The 24,407-nt window shown below is 43.3% G+C and overlaps 1 protein-coding gene across 1 annotated transcript in view; it reads right to left on the bottom strand.

The window, feature by feature from the left end:
• Window positions 1-4,924: 4,924 nt before the first annotated feature.
• LOC306925188 (trypsin-3-like) overlaps window positions 4,925-24,407 on the bottom strand; it is a gene marked incomplete at its 5' end in the record, with an annotated part of 61,394 nt that continues 41,911 nt past the window's right edge. The window contains 6 exons of the mRNA XM_079503880.1: window positions 4,925-5,219; window positions 8,419-8,555; window positions 19,281-19,431; window positions 21,834-21,948; window positions 22,384-22,543; window positions 23,698-23,729. Coding sequence (XP_079360006.1) covers window positions 5,064-5,219; window positions 8,419-8,555; window positions 19,281-19,431; window positions 21,834-21,948; window positions 22,384-22,543; window positions 23,698-23,729 — 751 coding nt within the window. The 3' untranslated portion in view covers window positions 4,925-5,063. The remainder of the gene's footprint in view (window positions 5,220-8,418; window positions 8,556-19,280; window positions 19,432-21,833; window positions 21,949-22,383; window positions 22,544-23,697; window positions 23,730-24,407) is intronic.

The raw sequence follows: 24,407 nt of genomic DNA, 5'->3' as shown, positions 1-24,407 counted from the left end.
AATTTGAAGTCGGTGAGGCTAACGGTTCTCGAGTTACGTGGAGTACACACACACACAGACATCCATACTAGTGAATTGATTTTAAGATTTTACTTTTGCAGTGAATGGTCAGGCTCCCCAGTATGTCTCTGACATGCTGGCTCCCTGTAAGCCTACACGCACACTCAGGTCCTCAGTTCAGTGGCCTTGTGGGTAGAGTGTCCGCCCTGAGACTGGGAGGTCAGGGTTCAATCCCCGGCCGGGTCATACCAAAGACTCTAAAAATGGGACCCAGTGCCTCCCTGCTTGACACTCAGCATCAAGGGTTTGTTTGGGGGTAAGTCCCTGCGACATACTAGCGTCATGTCCAGGGGGTGTACTTGTACATCAAGCTGCCTCACGCTACAGAAACAGGAGATAGGCTCCTGCCCTATGGGCCTCATGGCTCGGCAAGGCTACTTACACTCAGGTCCTCGGACAAGGCCCTCCTTGAGACCCCCACAGGCCAGCTCATCACAAAGGGTGGCAGAGCTTTTGCAATCCGTGCCCCCAAGCTGTGGAATGCACTGCCTATTAAATGAAGTCTGTGTCTGTGTCGTGTTTTAAATCCCTTCTGAAAACCCATCTTTATGTTAAGGCCTTCTCTTAAATAACCTTGCTTATCTTATTCTATTTTTTCTTCTTCATTATAATATGTATGCTTTCATTTTGTGTCTGCTGTTTTATTGACTGATATCTTGTTGTAGCTGTGACTATGTTGTTGATTTTACCTCAGTTTTTTATGATGTTGTTGATTTTGCCCTGTTCTGGAAAGCACTTTGTGACCATTTCTTGAAATGTGCTGTATAGGTCACTAGTGAGGTCATGGATGCAGACTTTTACTTGTAACATAGCATTTCTACTTTGTAGCATTGATACTTTTACTCAAGTAAAAAGTACTTTTTCACTACTGGATGAGATGAGACCCACCCTGACTTGGCCCCTACATGGCCGCTGCATGGCCTGTTCTGATTGGATCAGACCCACCCTGGCCTGCTCTGATTGGCTCAGACCCGCCCTATAGCTGAATGTGTGTCACTGGTCTGATTTTAGTCTCATGACATCTCCAGAGGACCTTCTGCGGAGGGAACCAGGCTGACCGCTCCGCTCTGTTGTGTTCGGGGTCCACCACCACCACGCCCTGCAAGCCACAAGGAGCTCCATGCCAGCCCAGCAGTGACCCATCCCAGCCCTGGGCACAGTCAGAGTCCTCTGGGTCACCACAGAGCAGCATGAGGTCACATTAGAGGGACTCTGTTAGTGTATTTATCATATATTCTGGACCTGCCTGCCTGCCTGCCTGCCTGCCCTCGAATCATTCATTTGCTTCCACGAATGAATTGTCTTTAAGTCTGTAGCATATGCAGCTCTGCTCCATGGCTGTGTTCTGCCCTCCTCCCCCCCATGGAGCAGATCGAGCTGCTCTGCTCCATGGCTGTGTTCTGCCCTCCTCCCCCCCATGGAGCAGATCGAGCTGCTCTGCTCCATGGCTGTGTTCTGCCCTCCTCCCCCCCATGGAGCAGATCGAGCTGCTCTGCTCCATGGCTGTGTTCTGCCCTCCTCCCCCCATGGAGCAGATCGAGCTGCTCTGCTCCATGGCTGTGTTCTGCCCTCCTCCCCCCATGGAGCAGATCGAGCTGCTCTGCTCCATGGCTGTGTTCTGCCCTCCTCCCCCCATGGAGCAGATCGAGCTGCTCTGTGAAACCCATGCAGTGACTCCCATTGGAAATTAATTGCGAGTAAAAGTATCGGAATAAAAATGTACTTAAAGTAGCCCTATACTCTCATTGCAGAATGTCCCATTTCAAAAGTTCAAAATGTGTACAAAATATTTCGAAAATAGCCGATGCGATGCATTGTGAGCTTGTAGATCTGCTATTTTCAAATGGCCGAAATGTATATAGGGGTGAAGTGGTTGATGTATGTATTTAAATCAACAAAGTATAGTAACTATAAAGTTTTCAAATTATTATAGTGGAGTAAAAGTTACAATATTTGCCTCTGAGATGTATAAGTAAAGGTACAGAAATTTTGAAATTGTATTTAAGTACAGTACTTGTAGTACTAGTGTACGTACCGTATATAGATAAGCACTTTATGTAGACTTACATGTAGATAGCATTTTATACTTACAGCATGTTACGTAGACAGCACTAGAATTGCTTTTTATAGTACTTTTTATAGTACTAGTACTATAGTCATAGTACTTTATAGTATGTATATGGTATAGTATAGTATATTATGTATAGTTTATACATATAGTTTCATTATATAGATACTGTATATTCCACTGTTACGTTCTTAGCTTACACATGTTTCATGATAACTACTTGTGTGTGATGTATTGCCATGCTTTTTTGTTCTTGCTTAATGTAAATCGCTCTGGATTAAGAGCGTCTGCTAAATGCCTGAATTGTAAATTGTAAACGAGTAATATAAGGTATGAGTTAAATCAAATGAACTCTTGACTTGTCTGCTTGCCTGCTAGAAGCAATTACTCAGGTTGATCAGGAGATGGCACTGTTTCCATCGTTTTGACAGGGTAACATAATAGCAGCCATTATAATCCCATCCATGAATTACTAGAGAACGTTTCCCTCCAGTGTTGTGGTGGAAAGTATCACATCCAGTGGTGGAAACAAGCTCAAATAAAATGGGTTTACTTAAAGGAGCATTCCACTCATTTTCAACATTTTACTATGTCATTAATGTACCTTAGAGCTGTTGTGTGGAAATAATAAAAAGTCCCCCCCGATTCTGTGTTTCCTAGAACTAGAGGTCTGAAAAAAATCATTAACATGGTGAAACACATCTTGATGATGTCATCAAGATGCGTTTCACCATGTTAATGATTTTTTTCATAATTACATTTCTAGGAAACACAGAATGGGGGGACTTTTTTATTATTTCCACACAACAGCTCTAAGGTGTATTAATGACATAGTAAAATGTTGAAAATGGGTGGTTTTCCCCTTTAAGTCAAAGTATCAATTACTGCAATGCAGAAATACTCTGTTACAATTTAAAGTCCTGAATTCAAACTTCACTTACTTTCGTACAAAAGTACTGGCATCGAAATGCACTTAAAGTACTAAAAGTAAGAGTGCTCATTGTGCAGGATGTCTCATTTCAAAGTTTTCAAATGTATAATAATGTTTAGAAAATAGCAGATCTACAAGCTCACAATCATGACAGATTGTGAGCAGGTTTTTTGTGTATTTATTGAGTGGTGCAAACCACTCCAACAACTGGCTTTGTACCCGTGTACCCGTGTTTGTTCGTACCAAAACAACGAGCATGGTTACTATGGTCACTGACATTACGTCAGACCACAGCTGATCAGCCTATATAAGACCTTGCACCACTCAGTTCACACAGGTGTGATTTTTTTTTACTTTCTAATGGCCGAAATGGCCTGAAGTGGTTATGTTTTGTGATAATGATAATCAAAAATCTACAAAGTAAGAGTAAAGGTACAATATTTGGATCCGAGATCGAGTGGAGTAAAGTAGGCCTGCTGGAAATTGGAAATACTCAAGTAAAGTACAAATACCTCAAAATTGCACAATTTAAACCTGACACCAGATTCTACAAAACGTCTTCTAAATCACGACAGTTTTCTGAAAAACCCATGTTTCTATATCCGTGATTCTCAACTATTTCATGTCAAGAATCCCCGGAATTATATGTAGCCTACATTTGGCCGCCCACCCTGCATGTTATAATTGTTCCAGGGAACTCCCCAAGAAGCAAAGATTTGAGCAAAAAAACGTTCGCTGTGAAAGAATATATATTCAAAGATTTGCGCCACAATTTTAAGATTTAAAAAAAAATAGCAGATCTACAAGCTCGTAGCGTGGCACTCGGTGCCACGCTACGAGCTTGTAGATCTGCTATTTAACATAATACTTAAAACACCAAAAGGGGTTCCCGTCCTGAATGGAACTAAGTACAGACAGTAAATGTACTTAGTTCCAGCATGGATAAAATCTATGTGAAAACACACAGGATCCTTGTTATCCAATCCCTGGCCACTGAATACCTACAGCAGCAACTTTTAGGACTCATTTTACTTCAAAAGTATAATTTAAGTATACCAAAAAAGAAAGAGGGAAAAGGAAAATTGTGCGTTTACGGGAAAAATGTCCACCAAGAGTCTAAAAATAAAGCGTGGAGACGTTGAGACGTTGTCAGCGTTTTGAGGCAGGATTTAATATCCAGTTGACTTTATCAGCGCTGTGCATTTTCAACATGTGTGTTTGGCTTAATGTACATGTGCTGTCCAGACGCCACCGCTTTAAACTCAGAGTGACACACATAATGGAACCTTTTACAGATGCGTGGAACCTTGAGGGGCGTACGCATGGAACCAAATGGACCCCTATACGGTACACGGGTCCATTTGGTTCCATGCGTACCACGCCCCTCAGAGTGAAAGGAGCAGTTCACTCAAACAAATTACTTATTTTCTGTGTTTTATTTCACATTCCATAAAGCCTTGAATTCACGTAGATTTTCGTTTTTTGTTGAATGGCATCTCTATCTCTGGGACACCCCAATTTATATTGGAAAATCAATGTTAATTTAACTCTGAGAGTGTACGGGTCCATTTGGTTCCATTTGTACACTCTTAGAGTTACAGACCCATAAGTGTCCATTTGGTTCCAAACTATCATTTAGCTGGGGAGCCCCTGGAGCCCCTTTTGTTGTTTTAAACATTATGTTATGCTTTAGCTATTGAAAAATAGCAGATCTACAAGCTCATAGCGCGCCACCGAGTGGCGCGCTACGAGCTTGTAGGTCTGCTATTTTTGAAAAATCGTGAAAACATTTATTTCAGAAAACTGGGGGATTTAGAAGATTTTTTTTTAATTTCGAGGTCAGGCTTCATGGGGTGTGTAAAAAACATCATTGTTTTATTTGTGGGTGAACTATGTGTCTTTTTAGCGTGTGGAGGATTCCATGGTGCTCCTGATCCAGGACACGTAGTTGTTTTAGCGTGTGGAGGATTCCATGGTGCTCCTGATCCAGGACACGTAGTTGTTTTAGCGTGTGGAGGATTCCATGGTGCTCTTGATCCAGGACACGTAGTTGCACACTTTGGTGTAGACGCCAGGCTTCTTCCTCAGGGCACAGCCGTGTCCCCACGAGACCACCCCCTGGAGCTGGCCCTCGCACACCATGGGACCACCAGAGTCTCCCTGGAGAGGGGAGAGGAGAGGAGAGGAGAGGAGAGGAGAGGAGAGGAGAGGAGAGGAGAGGAGAGGAGAGGAGAGGAGAGGAGAGGAGAGGAGAGGAGAGGAGAGGGGAGGGGAGGGGAGGGGAGGAGAGGGGAGGGCCATAGATTTTGTTAAATTTAGGTCAAAAAGATGATAAAGAAAACATGAAATTTACCCCCCTTTTGATTTACATCAAAAGGGCATGTGAGCTCAAACCCACAATTCAACATTTTGGTTTTAAGATGATATTAATTTAGTATTCATCCTTAGGACCCCAAATCACACCTTGGAAAGCATGAGTGTCTATTTCAAACAAAGTGTTTTTTGACTGGGGGGACATATTTTGACAGCAGGAATTGCCTGTCATAATTTGACCCCCCAGTATTAGGATGTATTAGGATGTTGATATTCATTCATCAGCCAACACTCCCCACTGACAGGTAGTTACCCCCCCTTTCACTCCCCACTGACAGGTAGGTACCCCCCCTTTCACTCCCCACACTCCCCACAATTCAACATTTTGGACAGACGCAGACGTATTCCCTCGACACCAAAACTCGGCGAAAATAGCCCATCGTCAAGGTCAACAGGGTTCCTATTACACAAACATTTGTCTGTCCCGGGTCTCCCTGTCATAAGTCTTATAGCTCCAAAGCTATGGAGTGAACATCCCATTGTAATCAGAACTTCCACCGTAGTCTGAAAACCCACCTCTTCAGACTCCATCTTAGCCCGTAGCACTTGCCCTAGCCCCGACGGCCTTACAGGTGTATGGCATGCAAACTAAGGCTCAACTTAGTTGAATGTAATGTAGATAGCATTCTACGTAGACATAGCACTCTATAGTATATACGCATAGCTTTACTGTGCAGTTTTTGAGTGGTGCAACCACTCCCTTACGGAGCTATGTGTGTGGGTGGCTGGGTCTGAGCACAAAAACAGCATGGTTGTTTTTCACCACCTGTGTGCAACCTAACAGTGCCAGTACAGTACAGTGACAGTACAGTACAGTACAGTACAGTACAGTACAGTACAGTACAGTACAGTACAGTACAGTTTGGGTACAGTAGAGAGACCACCACACGGTAACTCTGTCAGTTCTCAACCGTTTCGGACATATGGCGGCTTGCCGGAATCGGCCCGGCCCCCTGGGCGCGTTCCTGGGTGTCTGGATGTTCCGGGGACCCTCCCCAGGGACTCCCCGTGGACACCCACATGGTTACTCTCTCATTTCTCTACCGTTCCGGACGTGGGGCGGCTCGACGGAACCGGGCCAACACCCTGGCCGTGGTCCTGTGAGTCTGGAACATCCGGGGACCCCCCGGGGACCCCCACACGGAGTTGCAACACTCACTTCACACGGGTGTGACTTTTCTACTGTTAGACGGATGTTAGGTTCTTGGCTTCCTTATGATTCTTAATGACTATTTTTCATGTATTTGATGTATTATGCAAATTGTGTTGTTCTTGCTTAATGTAAATCGCTCTGGATTATGAGCGTCTGATAAACGCCTACATTGTATATAGTATACCTGACAGGAGTCTTTCCCCCACTCCAGGAAGCACTGTTGATTTTGTCGACTAAAACTAAGACGAAAAATGTTCGTCGACTATACCTTTTTTCCACTGACGAAAACTAAATGAAAACTAAATGAAAACTAAATGAAAACTAAGCTATGATGACTAAATCTCAGACTAAATATACTGACAATTTTGTCAACAAATAAAAACTAGACTAAAATGTTAGGAAGGGACTAGTGGACAAGAGATCCAGTATAAGTCATTTTACAGTATTGGTGGCATGCTGAACATAGCAGATCTACAAGCTCACAACGCGTCCCAGCGCGACGCGTTGTGAGCTTGTAGATCGGCTATTTTCAGCAAGTGTAAAAACAGTCATTTCGACGGCATCAAGGCCCGCCAAATGACTAAAACAAAATTTCATTCCAAACTAAAATTGAATTTTGCCGCCAAAAACAACACTGCCTCCAGTAAGCCTAGTATATAGACCTGTACGTGTCCGTCGGCCACCGGCCTACTAGAGACTAGACCTGTACGCCCGTCGGCCACCGGCCTACTAGAGACTAAACCTGTCCGTCGGCCACCGGCCTACTAGAGACTAGACCTGTACGTGTCCATCGGCCACCGGCCTACTAGAGACTAGACCTGTACGTGTCCGTCGGCCACCGGCCTACTAGAGACTAGACCTGTACGTGCCCGTCGGCCACCGGCCTACTAGAGACTAGACCTGTACCTGCCCGTCGGCCACCGGCCTACTAGAGACTAGACCTGTACCTGCCCGTCGGCCACCGGCCTACTAGAGACTAGACCTGTACGTGCCCGTCGGCCACCGGCCTACTAGAGACTAGACCTGTACGTCTCAGTCGGCCACCGGCCTACTAGAGACTAGACCTGTACGTGTCCGTCGGCCACCGGCCTACTAGAGACTAGACCTGTACGTGTCCGTCGGCCACCGGCCTACTAGAGACTAGACCTGTACGTGCCCGTCGGCCACCGGCCTACTAGAGACTAGACCTGTACGTGCCCGTCGGCCACCGGCCTACTAGAGACTAGACCTGTACGTGCCCGTCGGCCACCGGCCTACTAGAGATTTAGATTTAGGCTGATTAGGCCCACTGGCAGAGCCTGAGCAGAGCCTTTTGTGGTGGTTCTGGAGAACCGTGGGTCCGACCGACTCGAGTCCGGGCACTGCACTCCCTGTGGGGTTGTGGAACGAGTGTGTCGAATGTGAAGTCGACGGGGCGAACGGTTCTCGAGTTACGTGCATTATAGTAGGATACCTGACAGGAGTCCTTCCCTCCCTCCAGGAAGCCTCTAGTTATATATATGTATTACATGGCTTGGTTGAATGCTTGATTCTGATTGGTCAATCGCTTAATTCAGCGGTGAATTATGTGTCGATAATGACCGCTGCCTAATCAAACCCTCTGAGCACCAGCTGCGCGGCTGCACCCCGGCCGCTTGATTTACTGCTGTTTCCAACATGACAGCCATGTAAACACACACACACTAGTGACACACAATGTAATTTACAGCTAAACATTGCTCTTAAAAATGTGCATCACGGCCCGCCAAAATACATTTTAGTCGACTAAATCAACTGTAGATTTAGTCGACTAAAACTAGACTTAACACTAAGACATCCAGTTATAGTATATACCTGACAGGAGTCCTTCCCTCCCTCCAGGAAGCCGGCACAGATCATGTTCTCTGTGATCTGCCAGGGATAGGCGTTGAAGCAGGTGTCGTCGCTCAGCAGTGGAGCCTCCAGACACTGCAGCTCGTGAGGGTAACGAGCTGCATGTTTAAACGCACGCACGCAACGCACGCACGCAAGGCACGCACACCATGCACGCAACGCACGCACGCACGCACGCACACACGCACGCACGCACACACACACACACACACACACACACACACACACACGAAATACAATTACACATGATGGAAGTCAGTATTATGGGAAGGAAATTGAATTAAACAGATATAGATCAACAGTGTAAGGAAAGAAAATACAATTACGATGATAATACAGGCAGGAACATTTAATATGTTGTTGTTGAGGCAGAAACATCTGATCTCCATATTCTAACGTTTTGTGGTTTTGTTCTACTTGATCACAGTGACTACAGCCTCACACAAAAAGCACCAAATGTTTAGCTGATCGGCAAGTTCAAAACTCTGTATATGAAGCGATGCTTTTCAAGCTAGCAGATCTGCTTCTTTTGCTGCCTTTGATTTTGAAGTGGACATAATAATTATGTCCAAAACTGTTGCTTTTCAGGACCGTTTCTGACCGAGGCTAAGTCATTGAACATTTTCGTTTTTTCATGTCATATGAAAGCAGGGAATCATAGCTTCAAATTTACATATTGTTTGTTCAGTTTGACCCACCAGTTTTGGAGATATGGCTTATAGAGTAATGTCTTGCAGAGAAACAGCGAGTTGAGAAAACAGGCTTGAAAGGTTCACTTCTGTGGTCTCTAACATTACACCTAGCTACATGTTTAAGCATTTATTTCATATTTACATGTATTATGTGGACTCTAACATTACACCTAGCTACATGTTTAAGCATTTATTTCATATTTACATGTATTCTGTGGACTCTAACATTACACCTAGCTACATGTTTAAGCATTTATTTCATATTTACATGTCTTCTGTGGACTCTAACATTACACCTATAGCTACATGTTTAAGCATTTATTTCATATTTACATGTATTCTGTGGACTCTAACATTACACCTATAGCTACATGTTTAAGCATTTATTTCATATTTACATGTCTTCTGTGGTCTCTAACATTACACCTAGCTACATGTTTAAGCATTTATTTTATATTTACATGTCTTCTGTGGACTCTAACATTACACCTAGCTACATGTTTAAGCATGTATTTCATATTTACATGTCTTATGTGGACTCTAACATTACACCTAGCTACATGTTTAAGCATTTATTTCATATTTACATGTCTTCTGTGGTCTCTAACATTACACCTAGCTACATGTTTAAGCATGTATTTCATATTTACATGTCTTCTGTGGACTCTAACATTACACCTATAGCTACATGTTTAAGCATTTATTTCATATTTACATGTCGATTTCAGCTCTGACATTTATTTCAGACATGCTCTAGTATGTGAAGTCTGCCTGTGCTATTAACTCATTTTGGTTTAAAACAAAAAACAAAAATAAATAAAAAACAGTTTTTCTCCACTCCTGAACAGTTGTCTCAACTAGTCCCATGAGGATTCTACCCGACAGACATGATCTACAGACAGGAACACACATCTGCATATTAACTCTATTATGTCATGATATACAGACAGGAACACACATCTGCATATTAACTCTATTATGTCACATAATCACCTGCCAGGCCGGTTGCCCCGTGGCTCAATCAGTTTGATTTGATTTGATTTGATTTGGTTTGGTTTAATTTGATTCTATTTGATCGTCCCCCGGGCCCCTTCAGGAAAGTGTGTGTGTGTGTGTGTGTGTGCGTGCGTGCGTGCGTGCGTGCGTGCGTGCGTGCGTGCGTGCGTGCGTGCGTGCGTGCGTGCGTGCGTGCGTGCGCGCGCGACTAAAATGTTAGGGAGGGACTAGTGGACAAGAGATCCAGTTTTATGCTCTTTGCAACAAAGTGTAAAATCTGCCATTACAACGATATCAAGGCCTGTCAAAACACATTTTAGTCGACTAAATCAACTGTAGATTTAAGTCGACTAAAGTCTTATGATATTTAGTCGACTAAAACACTAAAACATTCCAGGTGACTAAAATGTGACTACAACTAAATGAAAACTATTCAAGAGACTATAGACTAAAACTAAAATCTAAATTTGCTGCCAAAAACAAAACGGACCTAAACTATGACGAAACATGTTCGTCGACTTCCTTTCTTCACTGACAAACTGAATAGAAACTAAGATACGATGAAAACTAAGACTAAATATAACTAAGATACGATGACTACAACTAAGACTAAATATAACTAAGATACGATGACTACAACTAAGACTAAATATAACTAAGATACGATGACTACAACTAAGACTAAATATAACTAAGATACGATGACTACAACTAAGACTAAATATACTGAATAGAAACTAAGATACGATGACTACAACTAAGACTAAATATAACTAAGATACGATGACTACAACTAAGACTAAATATACTGAATAGAAACTAAGATACGATGACTACAACTAAGACTAAATATACTGAATAGAAACTAAGATACGATGACTACAACTAAGACTAAATATACTGAATAGAAACTAAGATACGATGACTACAACTAAGACTAAATATACTGAATAGAAACTAAGATACGATGACTACAACTAAGACTAAATATAACTAAGATACGATGACTACAACTAAGACTAAATATAACTAAGATACGATGACTACAACTAAGACTAAATATACTGAATAGAAACTAAGATACGATGACTACAACTAAGACTAAATATACTGAATAGAAACTAAGATACGATGACTACAACTAAGACTAAATATAACTAAGATACGATGACTACAACTAAGACTAAATATAACTAAGATACGATGACTACAACTAAGACTAAATATAACTAAGATACGATGACTACAACTAAGACTAAATATAACTAAGATACGATGACTACAACTAAGACTAAATATAACTAAGATACGATGACTACAACTAAGACTAAATATAACTAAGATACGATGACTACAACTAAGACTAAATATACTGAATAGAAACTAAGATACGATGACTACAACTAAGACTAAATATAACTAAGATACGATGACTACAACTAAGACTAAATATACTGAATAGAAACTAAGATACGATGACTACAACTAAGACTAAATATACTGAATAGAAACTAAGATACGATGACTACAACTAAGACTAAATATACTGAATAGAAACTAAGATACGATGACTACAACTAAGACTAAATATACTGAATAGAAACTAAGATACGATGACTACAACTAAGACTAAATATACTGAATAGAAACTAAGATACGATGACTACAACTAAGACTAAATATACTGAATAGAAACTAAGATACGATGACTACAACTAAGACTAAGATACGATGACTACAACTAAGACTAAATATAACTAAGATACGATGACTACAACTAAGACTAAATATACTGAATAGAAACTAAGATACGATGACTACAACTAAGACTAAATATACTGAATAGAAACTAAGATACGATGACTACAACTAAGACTAAATATACTGAATAGAAACTAAGATACGATGACTACAACTAAGACTAAATATACTGAATAGAAACTAAGATACGATGACTACAACTAAGACTAAATATACTGAATAGAAACTAAGATACGATGACTACAACTAAGACTAAGATACGATGACTACAACTAAGACTAAATATACTGACGATTTCGTCAACACAGGAACATTTGACTAACATGTCATAGGGAGGGACTAGTGGAGGAGACATCCAGTAGAACTAAAAGACAACTGCGACGCGTTGTGAGCTTGTAGACCGGCTATATGTTCAGCATGCCAAGCCAAGCATGCAGCAGCCATTATGACACCTTCAAGGCTATTATGTTCAGCATGCCAAGCCAAGCATGCATCAGCCATTATGACACCTTCAAAATCAACTGTAGATTTAGTTGACATATAAAACATGCGATATTTAGTCGACTAGACCAGGGGTTCTCAATGTTTTTGGCTGGGGACCCCCGGAAATGCTTTACCCGTGTCTCGCGACCCCCGCCCCGCCCCCCCTCCCCTCCCCCAATACAAACTGACTGCAAAAATAACCTTAATAAATATAATAATAGAGAAATACATATATATACTGTATACTGAAACCAGATATAATCATTAAAAAGGGTTAAAATGTGTACTATGCAAACTCTCAATTTCTATTTTCCAGCCATTCAGTTGCAAAAAATAAAATAAAAAATAAATCATTCCCCAAAAAAATAATTTCGGGACGCCCCCCGAGGGGGTCACGGCCCACAGGTTGAGAACCCCTGTGGACTAGACTAACACTAAAACTGACAGATGACTAAAACTACGACTAAAACTATAAATGAAATTTCATTCCAAAGACTGACAAAGACTAAATCAGATTTTTGCTGTCAAAATCAACACAGCTAGGCTAGAGAATGAAGAACACCAGGCAGGCAGCAACATGCAGCTGTGGAGAGACCTGCAACACTGAGCTAACGTCATCATAACTCTAACAACAACTATTACTAGGGCTGCGTACACACCTAAAGAACAAATGTTCGGTCCGTGTGCGATGCCTGATTGCTATTTGATTGCTGCTCCAATTCATTTTCAATGGGAGTCACGTCGTTTGATCGGACAAACCTGTCCGATGTGGGTGCGGAGGGCACAACAAACACATCGGACACCTTGTAGTCAAAACAGCCAACGAACAGGGTGGGACTTCAGATCGGACAGAAGTGTGGTTTTTAACCGCCAACTAATAGGAGAGAACTTCCGTTCTTGACAGCACTGGGTGGGGTTTAGGCTGTAGTCTTCTGAGTTACGTGACACAGACTATTATATCGCTTGTTTGTATGTCTTCTTTTGGCTACGGCCGTGCGTAACTTGGAGAGTCCAAGTTGCGCATGGCTGTCTCCAGTGAGTGAGTCCAGTCTGGTACTAAGTTCTATTCTATATACAGAAATACAGGACGATAGCCAAAATAGCCATCGGGCCTCGGCAGTTGTGAGGCTGCATTAATAATTAGTTCTAAAAGCATGTCTTTTTTACGGGGATCACTATTGATTTTAATAGTAGACGCATATATGTCCATGAGTAGCCTATAGTAGAAATGTAATGGCAGCGTACGAGGTTCACATGCGCAAATATAACAGATGTACAAGTTATCGACACGAATGGTACTTATGGTATGGTACACGATGTAAGCTTGTAGATCTGTTTATTTTAAGCATGCGCCACCGCCACCACGCAAAGTTATGACGCGCGCACATGTGGGGGGAGAGACCCGATATATTTTATAGCTCTATGGGAGAGACGCAGACAGAAAAATATTTAAAATCATCCTGTCTCGCTCTAGCGCACGGCCGCACGCATAAAGAGCCAATGGAGCAAATGTTAAATAAGCTACACAGGTGGTCCTAAATGATTAATTGATTACATCACTATAGCAAAAGACGTGATATAGGTCAACTGCAGCGGAGCTGTTCTGACTTGAAGCTTAACTGACCAGCACGGCTTCAAGTTTAAACCATAAGATGACATGGAAATGCCCGTCGATTTGATGCGCAGAAATAACATAGGCCTATATCGAATCAGGTTAAGGTGCACACATGGAAGAAAAGTCCTTTTTATCGGGATTCGGGGATACTTTGTTGTAGGCTATACGTCTCCGGTGAATAGAATTGTATGCACCAGCAGCAAGCACATTATTGTTCAAACACCTGCTCCTCTGTTCATCTGTTGTCTTATTTGGCTAATAAAATAATTATTAAGAATGAATGCAATTTCAAGTTGTTGCTGCAATCATGATTCATGTTGCTGTTCTCTTCTCTCTGTGACTGAAGGTTGCGCCCAAAAAATTTAGACAGTGATTTCCCGCACCCCCTCATGTTATTTTTCCCTCCGTCGTTAAATGACGTCTTTTCTTTTTTTCACTATTTGGTTCGCTTAACATGTCCACGTGTCATTTGTTTACATATTTGGTACGCTTTACAAAGTCCAGTGTGAACACCAAACGGACCAAAATCAAAATGCAAATATTTGGTCCTTGGTCCTTGATCCGGACCTTCTAAAGTGAACTTTGAGTGTGAAAAACGGCCTCGACAAACTACCGCTAGCTGCTGCTCCAGTCAAGAAAACTACACTGAACATATGTGCATCTATTTCCGCATATCGTAGCACCGCCCAAATCGCGCAAAGCATTGTGGGACATGGAGGCATCAAATCATAAAAATGTAATCAGTGGTCGGTCGGACAGATCAATGTGTCCGACAGGTGTGTACGAAGCCTAGGACGATGCAATCCTGCGGAATACAGAGTGTGGTTGACTAATTATCTCTATTCTCCATATGCAGACCGCGGCCATCTTACCATATAAGTTAAGGGCAAGGTGCTACCTAGGTGCAACTTCCATTGGCAGCCCATTCATCCAAACAGAAAAGTCCTATCTGGTTGTATTACACAACGTCAAACTGACCAACATTGCAGCTGTAGGGAAAGCTTGAATTATCCTCTTTCTATCCTCAAAGTGTTTGTTTCATAAAGATCCACTGTAGACATGTTATGAGCTACTTTGTGTCCTTGCAGGTGATTTTTCTAAGTGCTGGAGTTTGGAAGTGCTCGTTAGATATCACTCAACAGCCCTGTGTACCACCTGTTTATAATTAGGACATAATGCAGGAGGCAGCAGGACGTTGCTTTACTGATAACGAGTGCTTCCAAACTCTGATGGAAACATGGCCGCGGTCTGCAGGTGGTCAATTGGTGGAGCAGCTGGATGGGAACCGTGAGGTTCCCGGTTCGATCCCTGTGGGCTCCCCCATGAGTTAGTGTCAAAGTGTCCTTGAGCAGGACGCTGACCTCCCTAATTGACCTATAGCTAAGTCCCTCCCCAAACTGCTTTGGTCCAATCACAGCTAAGCAGAACATGGGTTAGACAAACCTCGATCTCCACCAATAGTTTCCCTATTATGATAAAACATTGTTTTATACACAGGTTTAATGTTTGTCTTTAGTTCAATGTTCATAAACGCCATTGACAATGAAGGGGAAATTTACGTCATTTTGTAACTCATTACGTCATATTGTTTCTTTATTCTTTGGCGTTTAATGTTTGTTTTACATCACCATTACATCACCTAATCAACCAATCATGAATTAGACTTTAATATATTAGCGCCCCTCACTTCACACGGGTGTGATTTTTCCAGTGCATATGGCAGCCTTGTTGACGGATTTGGAAGAGATTTTGAAGGTCTGGTTCCAAGAATGAACCAGTATTAAAGGAGAATTCCATACTAAAAGGCTTTCTTACCTTTCTTACCTTTATGTATAGTTGTTACGTCCCCACCAAAGAGGTCCAGGTGTTTTTTTGTGCAAAAGCTCCTTATTGGCTATTTCCCCTACCATAAGCCCTCAATGAATTGCATTGAATTGAATGGAGCTATGCTGTTAATTCGCTAATTCGCTTATTTCGATCGCTCAAAATTATTATTTTTTTGTATAATATACAAAAAATAATAATTTTGAGCGATATTATTATTGGGATATTATTTACATTATGAAGAGAGGATATATTATATCCTCTCTTCATAATGTAAATAATATCCCAAGCGGCACACTTTACTACTTATTTCGATGGACATAAGCGAATTAGCACAAGACCCCATAGCCCCATTCAATTCCCATTCAATGCAATTCATTGAGGGCTTATGGTAGGGGAAATGGCCAATAAGGAGTTTGTGCACGAAATAACACCTGGACCTCTTTGGTGGGGACGTAACGACTACAAAGAAAGGTAAGAAAGCCTTCTAGCATGGAATTCTCCTTTAAATGTGTAAAGATCCATGATATTTACATTGGAATGAATGAACCTGGCTGGAAAGTGTCCAAGTGGGAGTGTCTAAGTGGGAGAGGGCGGGGCTTAGATAAAGGTGAATTGCTCCTGATGTGCAGGTCGGTGCCTTGCATGGTTTCCTCCGCCATCAGTGGTGAATGGGTGAATGTAATGCAATTTAATGTAATCTAAAACAGCCGATCTACAAGCTCACACTGCAGCGCGTTGTGAGCTTGTAGATCTGCTATTTTCAGCATGCAACCAAGTGTAAATGTGTGTAAATGACTTATAGCCTACTGGATCTCTTGTCCACTAGTCCCTTCCTCACATTTTGGTCTAGTTTTTATTTGTTGACGAAATTGACAGTATATATTTAGTCGTTTAGTTTTCGTCAGTGAAAAAAGGTATAGTCGACGGACATTTTTCCGTCTTAGTTTTAGTCGACGCATTAGCTATACTCACAGCCCTCGTAGCTGCTGGGACACAGGCTGCCCCAGCCAGAGATGCCTCTCTAGTCTGAATGAAGCATTAGCGTTGCTGCCCCAGCCAGAGATACCTCTCTAGTCTGAATGAAGCATTAGATATACTCACAGCCCTGGTTGCTGCTGGGACACAGGCTGCCCCAGCCAGAGATGCCTCTCTAGTCTGAATGAAGCATTAGCGTTGCTGCCCCAGCCAGAGATACCTCTCTAGTCTGAATGAAGCATTAGCTATACTCACAGCCCTGGTTGCTGCCCCAGCCAGAGATGCCTCTCTAGTCTGAATGAAGCATTAGCTTTGCTGCCCCAGCCAGAGATACCTCTCTAGTCTGAATGAAGCATTAGCTATACTCACAGCCCTGGTTGCTGCCCCAGCCAGAGATGCCTCTCTAGTCTGAATGAAGCATTAGCTATACTCACAGCCCTGGTTGCTGCCCCAGCCAGAGATGCCTCTCTAGTCTGAATGAAGCATTAGCTTTGCTGCCCCAGCCAGAGATACCTCTCTAGTCTGAATGAAGCATTAGCGTTGCTGCCCCAGCCAGAGATGCCTCTCTAGTCTGAATGAAGCATTAGCGTTGCTGCCCCAGCCAGAGATACCTCTCTAGTCTGAATGAAGCATTAGCTATACTCACAGCCCTGGTTGCTGCCCCAGCCAGAGATACCTCTCTAGTCTGAATGAAGCATTAGCTATACTCACAGCCCTGGTTGCTGCCCCAGCCAGAGATGCCTCTCTAGTCTGAATGAAGCATTAGCTATACTCACAGCCCTGGTTGCTGCCCCAGCCAGAGATGCCTCTCTAGTCTGAATGAAGCATTAGCTTTGCTGCCCCAGCCAGAGATACCTCTCTAGTCTGAATGAAGCATTAGCGTTGCTGCCCCAGCCAGAGATGCCTCTCTAGTCTGAATGAAGCATTAGCGTTGCTGCCCCAGCCAGAGATACCTCTCTAGTCTGAATGAAGCATTAGCTATACTCACAGCCCTGGTTGCTGCCCCAGCCAGAGATACCTCTCTAGTCTGAATGAAGCATTAGCTATACTCACAGCCCTGGTTGCTGCCCCAGCCAGAGATGCCTCTCTAGTCTGAATGAAGCATTAGCTATACTCACAGCCCTGGTTGCTGCCCCAGCCAGAGATGCCTCTCTAGTCTGAATGAAGCATTAGCTATACTCACAGCCCTGGTTGCTGCCCCAGCCAGAGATGCCTCTCTAGTCTGAATGAAGCATTAGCTATACTCACAGCCCTGGTTGCTGCCCCAGCCAGAGATGCCTCTCTAGTCTGAATGAAGCATTAGCTTTGCTGCCCCAGCCAGAGATACCTCTCTAGTCTGAATGAAGCATTAGCGTTGCTGCCCCAGCCAGAGATGCCTCTCTAGTCTGAATGAAGCATTAGCGTTGCTGCCCCAGCCAGAGATACCTCTCTAGTCTGAATGAAGCATTAGCGTTGCTGCCCCAGCCAGAGATACCTCTCTAGTCTGAATGAAGCATTAGATATACTCACAGCCCTGGTTGCTGCCCCAGCCAGAGATGCCTCTCTAGTCTGAATGAAGCATTAGCTTTGCTGCCCCAGCCAGAGATACCTCTCTAGTCTGAATGAAGCATTAGCTTTGCTGCCCCAGCCAGAGATACCTCTCTAGTCTGAATGAAGCATTAGCTTTGCTGCCCCAGCCAGAGATACCTCTCTAGTCTGAATGAAGCATTAGATATACTCACAGCCCTGGTTGCTGCCCCAGCCAGAGATGCCTCTCTAGTCTGAATGAAGCATTAGCTTTGCTGCCCCAGCCAGAGATGCCTCTCTAGTCTGAATGAAGCATTAGCTTTGCTGCCCCAGCCAGAGATGCCTCTCTAGTCTGAATGAAGCATTAGCTTTGCTGCCCCAGCCAGAGATACCTCTCTAGTCTGAATGAAGCATTAGATATATAGTTCACTTCAAGGGAAAACGCCCACTCTAAGACAGTCTTATTTAAAGTTCCAGGCGTGTGCTGGGTGCAGATTCAAAGAGAACATATAGAAAATGAATCAAATCCGCACTCTCAGTCGAGTAAGAGTCTTTGTATAATGATAGTGCTCCGCAGCAGCAGTCATACCAGACAGACAAAACGCGTTTCGGCGCGCAAGCCTTCGTCAGTGTCAAAATTGGCAGTAGTAGCAACGGAAATGACATCATGGTTATATAGAATTTTTTGTTCAATTAAAAGGGACTAATTGAACAAAAAATTCTATATAACCATGTCATTTCCGTTGCTACTACTGCCAATTTTGACACTGACGAAGGCCTGCGCGCCGAAACGCGTTTTGTCTGTCTGGTATGACTGCTGCTGCGGAGCACTATCATTATTAAACAAAGACTCTTACTCGACTGAGAGTGCGGATTTGATTCATTTTGCATATTAGATATACTCACAGCCCTCGTTGCCCCAGCCAGAGATACCTCTCTAGTCTGAATGAAGCATTAGATATACTCACATCCCTCGTTGCTGGGACGCAGGCTGCCCCAGCCAGAGATCTGACACATCACCCCCCCATCTGGAGGACACTGGGTGGGCAGGACGGCCGGACGCACGGCGCTGTTCAGGGTGGCCGGTGTGGACAGTCTGATGAGCATGATGTCACTGTCCTGGAGGAAGGGAGGGCACGGGTTAAAGATGGGGTGCCATCGTTTTTGTTCTTTTTCTGTTTTGTACGTGTCTACGGAGTTAACATAATACTCTAATAGAGCGTCGCAGTCCCGCCCCCTCGAGAGACCCGGAAAATAATTCCCCGTTCATTTTCCTCATAGACTTTTCAAAAAGTATTTATTTAAAGACGCCGCGGACAAAGCCAACTCGAGTTGTGACACATCATCACAACAAACACAATGTTTTGGGCCAAACAAATAATTAGAAAGAAGAAAAAAACGGCAGGTTTATAAGGTCTTTAAATAAATACTTTTTGAAATGTCTATGGGAAAAATGCATTGGAAATTATTTCCTGGGCCTGGCGTCATCATGACACTCATGACCCCCAGGTGTTTTGTATGTGTCTATGGAGTTAACATTACTCTAATAGACCCCCAGGTGTTCTGTATGTGTCTATGGAGTTAACATTACTCTAATAGACCCCCAGGTGTTCTGTATGTGTCTATGGAGTTAACATTACTCTAATAGACCCCCAGGTGTTGTGTATGTGTCTATGGCGTTAACATTACTCTAATAGACCCCCAGGTGTTCTGTATGTGTCTATGGAGTTAACATTACTCTAATAGACCCCCAGGTGTTTTGTATGTGTCTATGGAGTTAACATTACTCTATAGACCCCCAGGTGTTCTGTATGTGTCTATGGAGTTAACATTACTCTAATAGACCCCCAGGTGTTCTGTATGTGTCTATGGAGTTAACATTACTCTATAGACCCCCAGGTGTTTTGTATGTGTCTATGGAGTTAACATTACTCTAATAGACCCCCAGGTGTTCTGTATGTGTCTATGGAGTTAACATTACTCTAATAGACCCCCAAGTGTTTTGTATGTGTCTATGGAGTTAACATTACTCTAATAGACCCCCAGGTGTTTTGTATGTGTCTATGGAGTTAACATTACTCTAATAGACCCCCAGGTGTTTTGTATGTGTCTATGGAGTTAACATTACTCTATAGACCCCCAGGTGTTCTGTATGTGTCTATGGAGTTAACATTACTCTAATAGACCCCCAGGTGTTGTGTATGTGTCTATGGAGTTAACATTACTCTATAGACCCCCAGGTGTTCTGTATGTGTCTATGGAGTTAACATTACTCTAATAGACCCCCAGGTGTTCTGTATGTGTCTATGGAGTTAACATTACTCTATAGACCCCCAGGTGTTTTGTATGTGTCTATGGAGTTAACATTACTCTAATAGACCCCCAGGTGTTCTGTATGTGTCTATGGAGTTAACATTACTCTATAGACCCCCAGGTGTTTTGTATGTGTCTATGGAGTTAACATTACTCTAATAGACCCCCAGGTGTTCTGTATGTGTCTATGGAGTTAACATTACTCTAATAGACCCCCAGGTGTTTTGTATGTGTCTATGGAGTTAACATTACTCTAATAGACCCCCAGGTGTTTTGTATGTGTCTATGGAGTTAACATTACTCTAATAGACCCCCAGGTGTTCTGTATGTGTCTATGGAGTTAACATTACTCTATAGACCCTGTTCTGTATGTGTCTATGGAGTTAACATTACTCTAATAGACCCCCAGGTGTTCTGTATGTGTCTATGGAGTTAACATTACTCTAATAGACCCCCAGGGGTTCTGTATGTGTCTATGGAGTTAACATTACTCTAATAGACCCCCAGGTGTTTTGTATGTGTCTATGGAGTTAACATTAATTACTCTAATAGACCCCCAGGTGTTGTGTATGTGTCTATGGAGTTAACATTACTCTAATAGACCCCCAGGTGTTTTGTATGTGTCTATGGAGTTAACATTACTCTAATAGACCCCCAGGTGTTCTGTATGTGTCTATGGAGTTAACATTACTCTAATAGACCCCCAGGTGTTTTGTATGTGTCTATGGAGTTAACATTACTCTAATAGACCCCCAGGTGTTCTGTATGTGTCTATGGAGTTAACAATAATTACTCTAATAGACCCCCAGGTGTTTTGTATGTGTCTATGGAGTTAACATTACTCTAATAGACCCCCAGGTGTTTTGTATGTGTCTATGGAGTTAACATTACTCTAATAGACCCCCAGGTGTTTTGTATGTGTCTATGGAGTTAACATTAATTACTCTAATAGACCCCCAGGTGTTGTGTATGTGTCTATGGAGTTAACATTAATTACTCTAATAGACCCCCAGGTGTTCTGTATGTGTCTATGGAGTTAACATTAATTACTCTAATAGACCCCCAGGTGTGGTTAAAATATTCAAATTTGTCTTCCCTGTGTATTTTTGGTTTCTTCCTGAAAGCCTCCGAGTCAAAAGGATTGAAATACACCGCATGGTGTGCGTGCGTGCGTGCGTGCGTGCGTGCGTGCGTGCGTGTGTGCGTGCCTGTGTTTTAGAGTTGTATTCAGGGTGTCTGATGAACTCGGCAGACATGATGTGTTGCTCTGTGTCTTCTGTCTCCCAGATGTTGTGTTCTCCCAGCCTCACCTCCAAGTTCGACCTGCGAAGGGTTAACACAGCACGCACGCACGCACGCACGCACGCACGCACGCACGCACGCACGCACGCACGCACACACACACACACACACACGTGAAATTCCCTTTTACTTTGTTTGTATTCACTCAAACGTGTTTTTTTTTAGAACAATAGCCTGTAAATACAATAGACATGAGAGAGAGACAAGTGTGAGAGAGAGAGAGAGAGAGAGAGAGAGATGGGAGGGGGGAGGGGGGGAGAGAGTGAGAGAGATTTGTGCACAACCTTGCAAAAGCTTACGCCAATAAGCTAACCTTCCTGATATATACGAGGCCAACTATTTCAGTACATTATTTAGTTTTAATTACATTTTTCCACTTTTGCTTGCTGTACGTGTGAACTGAAGACAGACAGACAGACAGACAGACAGACAGACAGACAGACAGACAGACAGTACTTGGGCTTGCAGTGAGCCGCAGACAGGACCCAGGTGTCAGACAGGAGGCTTCCTCCACAGTAGTTGTATCCGCTCCACAGAGACACCTGGTAGGGCACGCTGTTCCGCGGACACTCGTAGCCTCCGACGATCTTATCGTCTTCCCCCAGGGGCACGCATACTGAAATATATATAAAATATATGAAATATATCTTATCGTCTTCACCCAGAGGCACGCATACTGAAATTTATATAAAATATATCTTATCGTCTTCCCCCAGAGGCACGCACACTGAAATATATATCAAATATATTCTGGTTTTATCATCTTAATATAAAATATATGATCTTATCATCTTCATCTGTACAATATAATATACTGTATATGGAGATATCTGTAGTATGCAATACCTGTTGTCACAGCACCCATTTTGACTGTCTGTCTGTGTCACACATGGAGATCTCTGTATCTGTCTGTCTGCCTGTGTGTGAAGAGTGCAAACTGACTGCGAAAAGTGGACTGATTAAGTAATCAATTGGCAGGTGTGTGGTTGCAGGTGTGTGGTCGCACTGTGGCATGTTTTGAGCTTGTAGATCGGCTATTTTTTCACCGGTGGAATGGGGTGGTGTGGAACTATAGTGGCCCTCTCCAGCTTCCAATGGGGTGGTGGTGTGGAACTATAGTGGCCCTCTCCAGCTTCCAATGGGGTGGTGGTGTGGAACTATAGTGGCCCTCTCCAGCTTCCAATCAAGTTGCCCATGCACCCCTTACATACGCCTACATACGCCTGCACGGTCGTCAAGACTAAAGTGCGAGTGTTACAGTACAGGCTAAAGTACCTGACACAGCCCCAACAGAAGTAATATGGTATTTTATATGAGTACCTTCAATTTGTCGACTAAAACTACGACGATAAATGTCCGTCGACTACCTTTTTATCACTGACAAAAACTAAATAGAAACAAAATGAAACCAAGCTATGATGACTAAGACTAAATTAAATTTACTGGCAATTTTGTCGACAAATAAAAACTAGACTAATGTTAGGGAGAGATTATGGTGGAGAAGTAAAAGACAAGTCATGTTATGCTCGGTTGCAGCATGCTGAAAATAGCAGATCTACAAGCTTCTATAGCCCGCTGTTTTCAGAGTGCAACCAAGTGTAAAAATCAGTCATTATGGCACCACCAAGGCCCGCCCAAACACATTTTAGTCGACAAAATCAACTGTAGATTTAGTTCTCCACACAGCACCCTAACAGACGTAATCTAGCGGCTCCACACAGCGCTAACAGATGTAATCTAGTATTAATATTTAATATGTCTATGGGTTACCTGCGGCTCCACACAGCGCCAACAGATGTAATCTAGTATTAATATTTAATATGTCTATGGGTTACCTGCGGCTCCACACAGCGCCAACAGAAGGATCAGTCTCATGGTGTCTTGTCGGGACGCGAGGTTCAGTCGGACTGGCTTCGCTGTCTGTGTTCTGGACTCATTTCAAGGTGTCTTATCTGCACTCAAGGTCGTTGTTTTTGTTATCGTCAGAGGTGCAGCGGGTTCATGGAACCTTTTATCATCAGAGGTGTTACTGAGTACATCAAACATGGACACAAATAAACACATCCCTCTGGCGCAGGAGGACATGTGTCCCGTTTCCCCCGGCAGGCAGACAGGCAGGCAGACAGACAGGCAGGCAGGCAGGCAGGCAGGCAGGCAGGCAGACAGGCAGGCAGGCAGGCAGGCAGACAGACAGACAGACAGGCAGGCAGGCAGGCAGACAGACAGGCAGGCAGGCAGGCAGGCAGGCAGACAGACAGACAGACAGGCAGGCAGGCAGGCAGACAGACAGGCAGGCAGGCAGGCAGGCAGACAGACAGACAGACAGGCAGGCAGGCAGGCAGACAGACAGGCAGGCAGGCAGGCAGGCAGGCAGGCAGGCAGACAGACAGGCAGGCAGGCAGACAGACAGACAGACAGACAGGCAGGCAGGCAGACAGGCAGACAGGCAGACAGGCAGGCAGGCAGGCAGGCAGGCAGGC

The sequence above is a fragment of the Electrona antarctica genome, assembly GCF_951216825.1.
Source record: "Electrona antarctica genome assembly, chromosome: 6".
Classification (NCBI taxonomy): domain Eukaryota; kingdom Metazoa; phylum Chordata; class Actinopteri; order Myctophiformes; family Myctophidae; genus Electrona; species Electrona antarctica.
The sequence above is the reverse complement of the archived record's forward strand: the minus strand, read 5'-3'. Positions and strand labels throughout refer to the sequence as shown.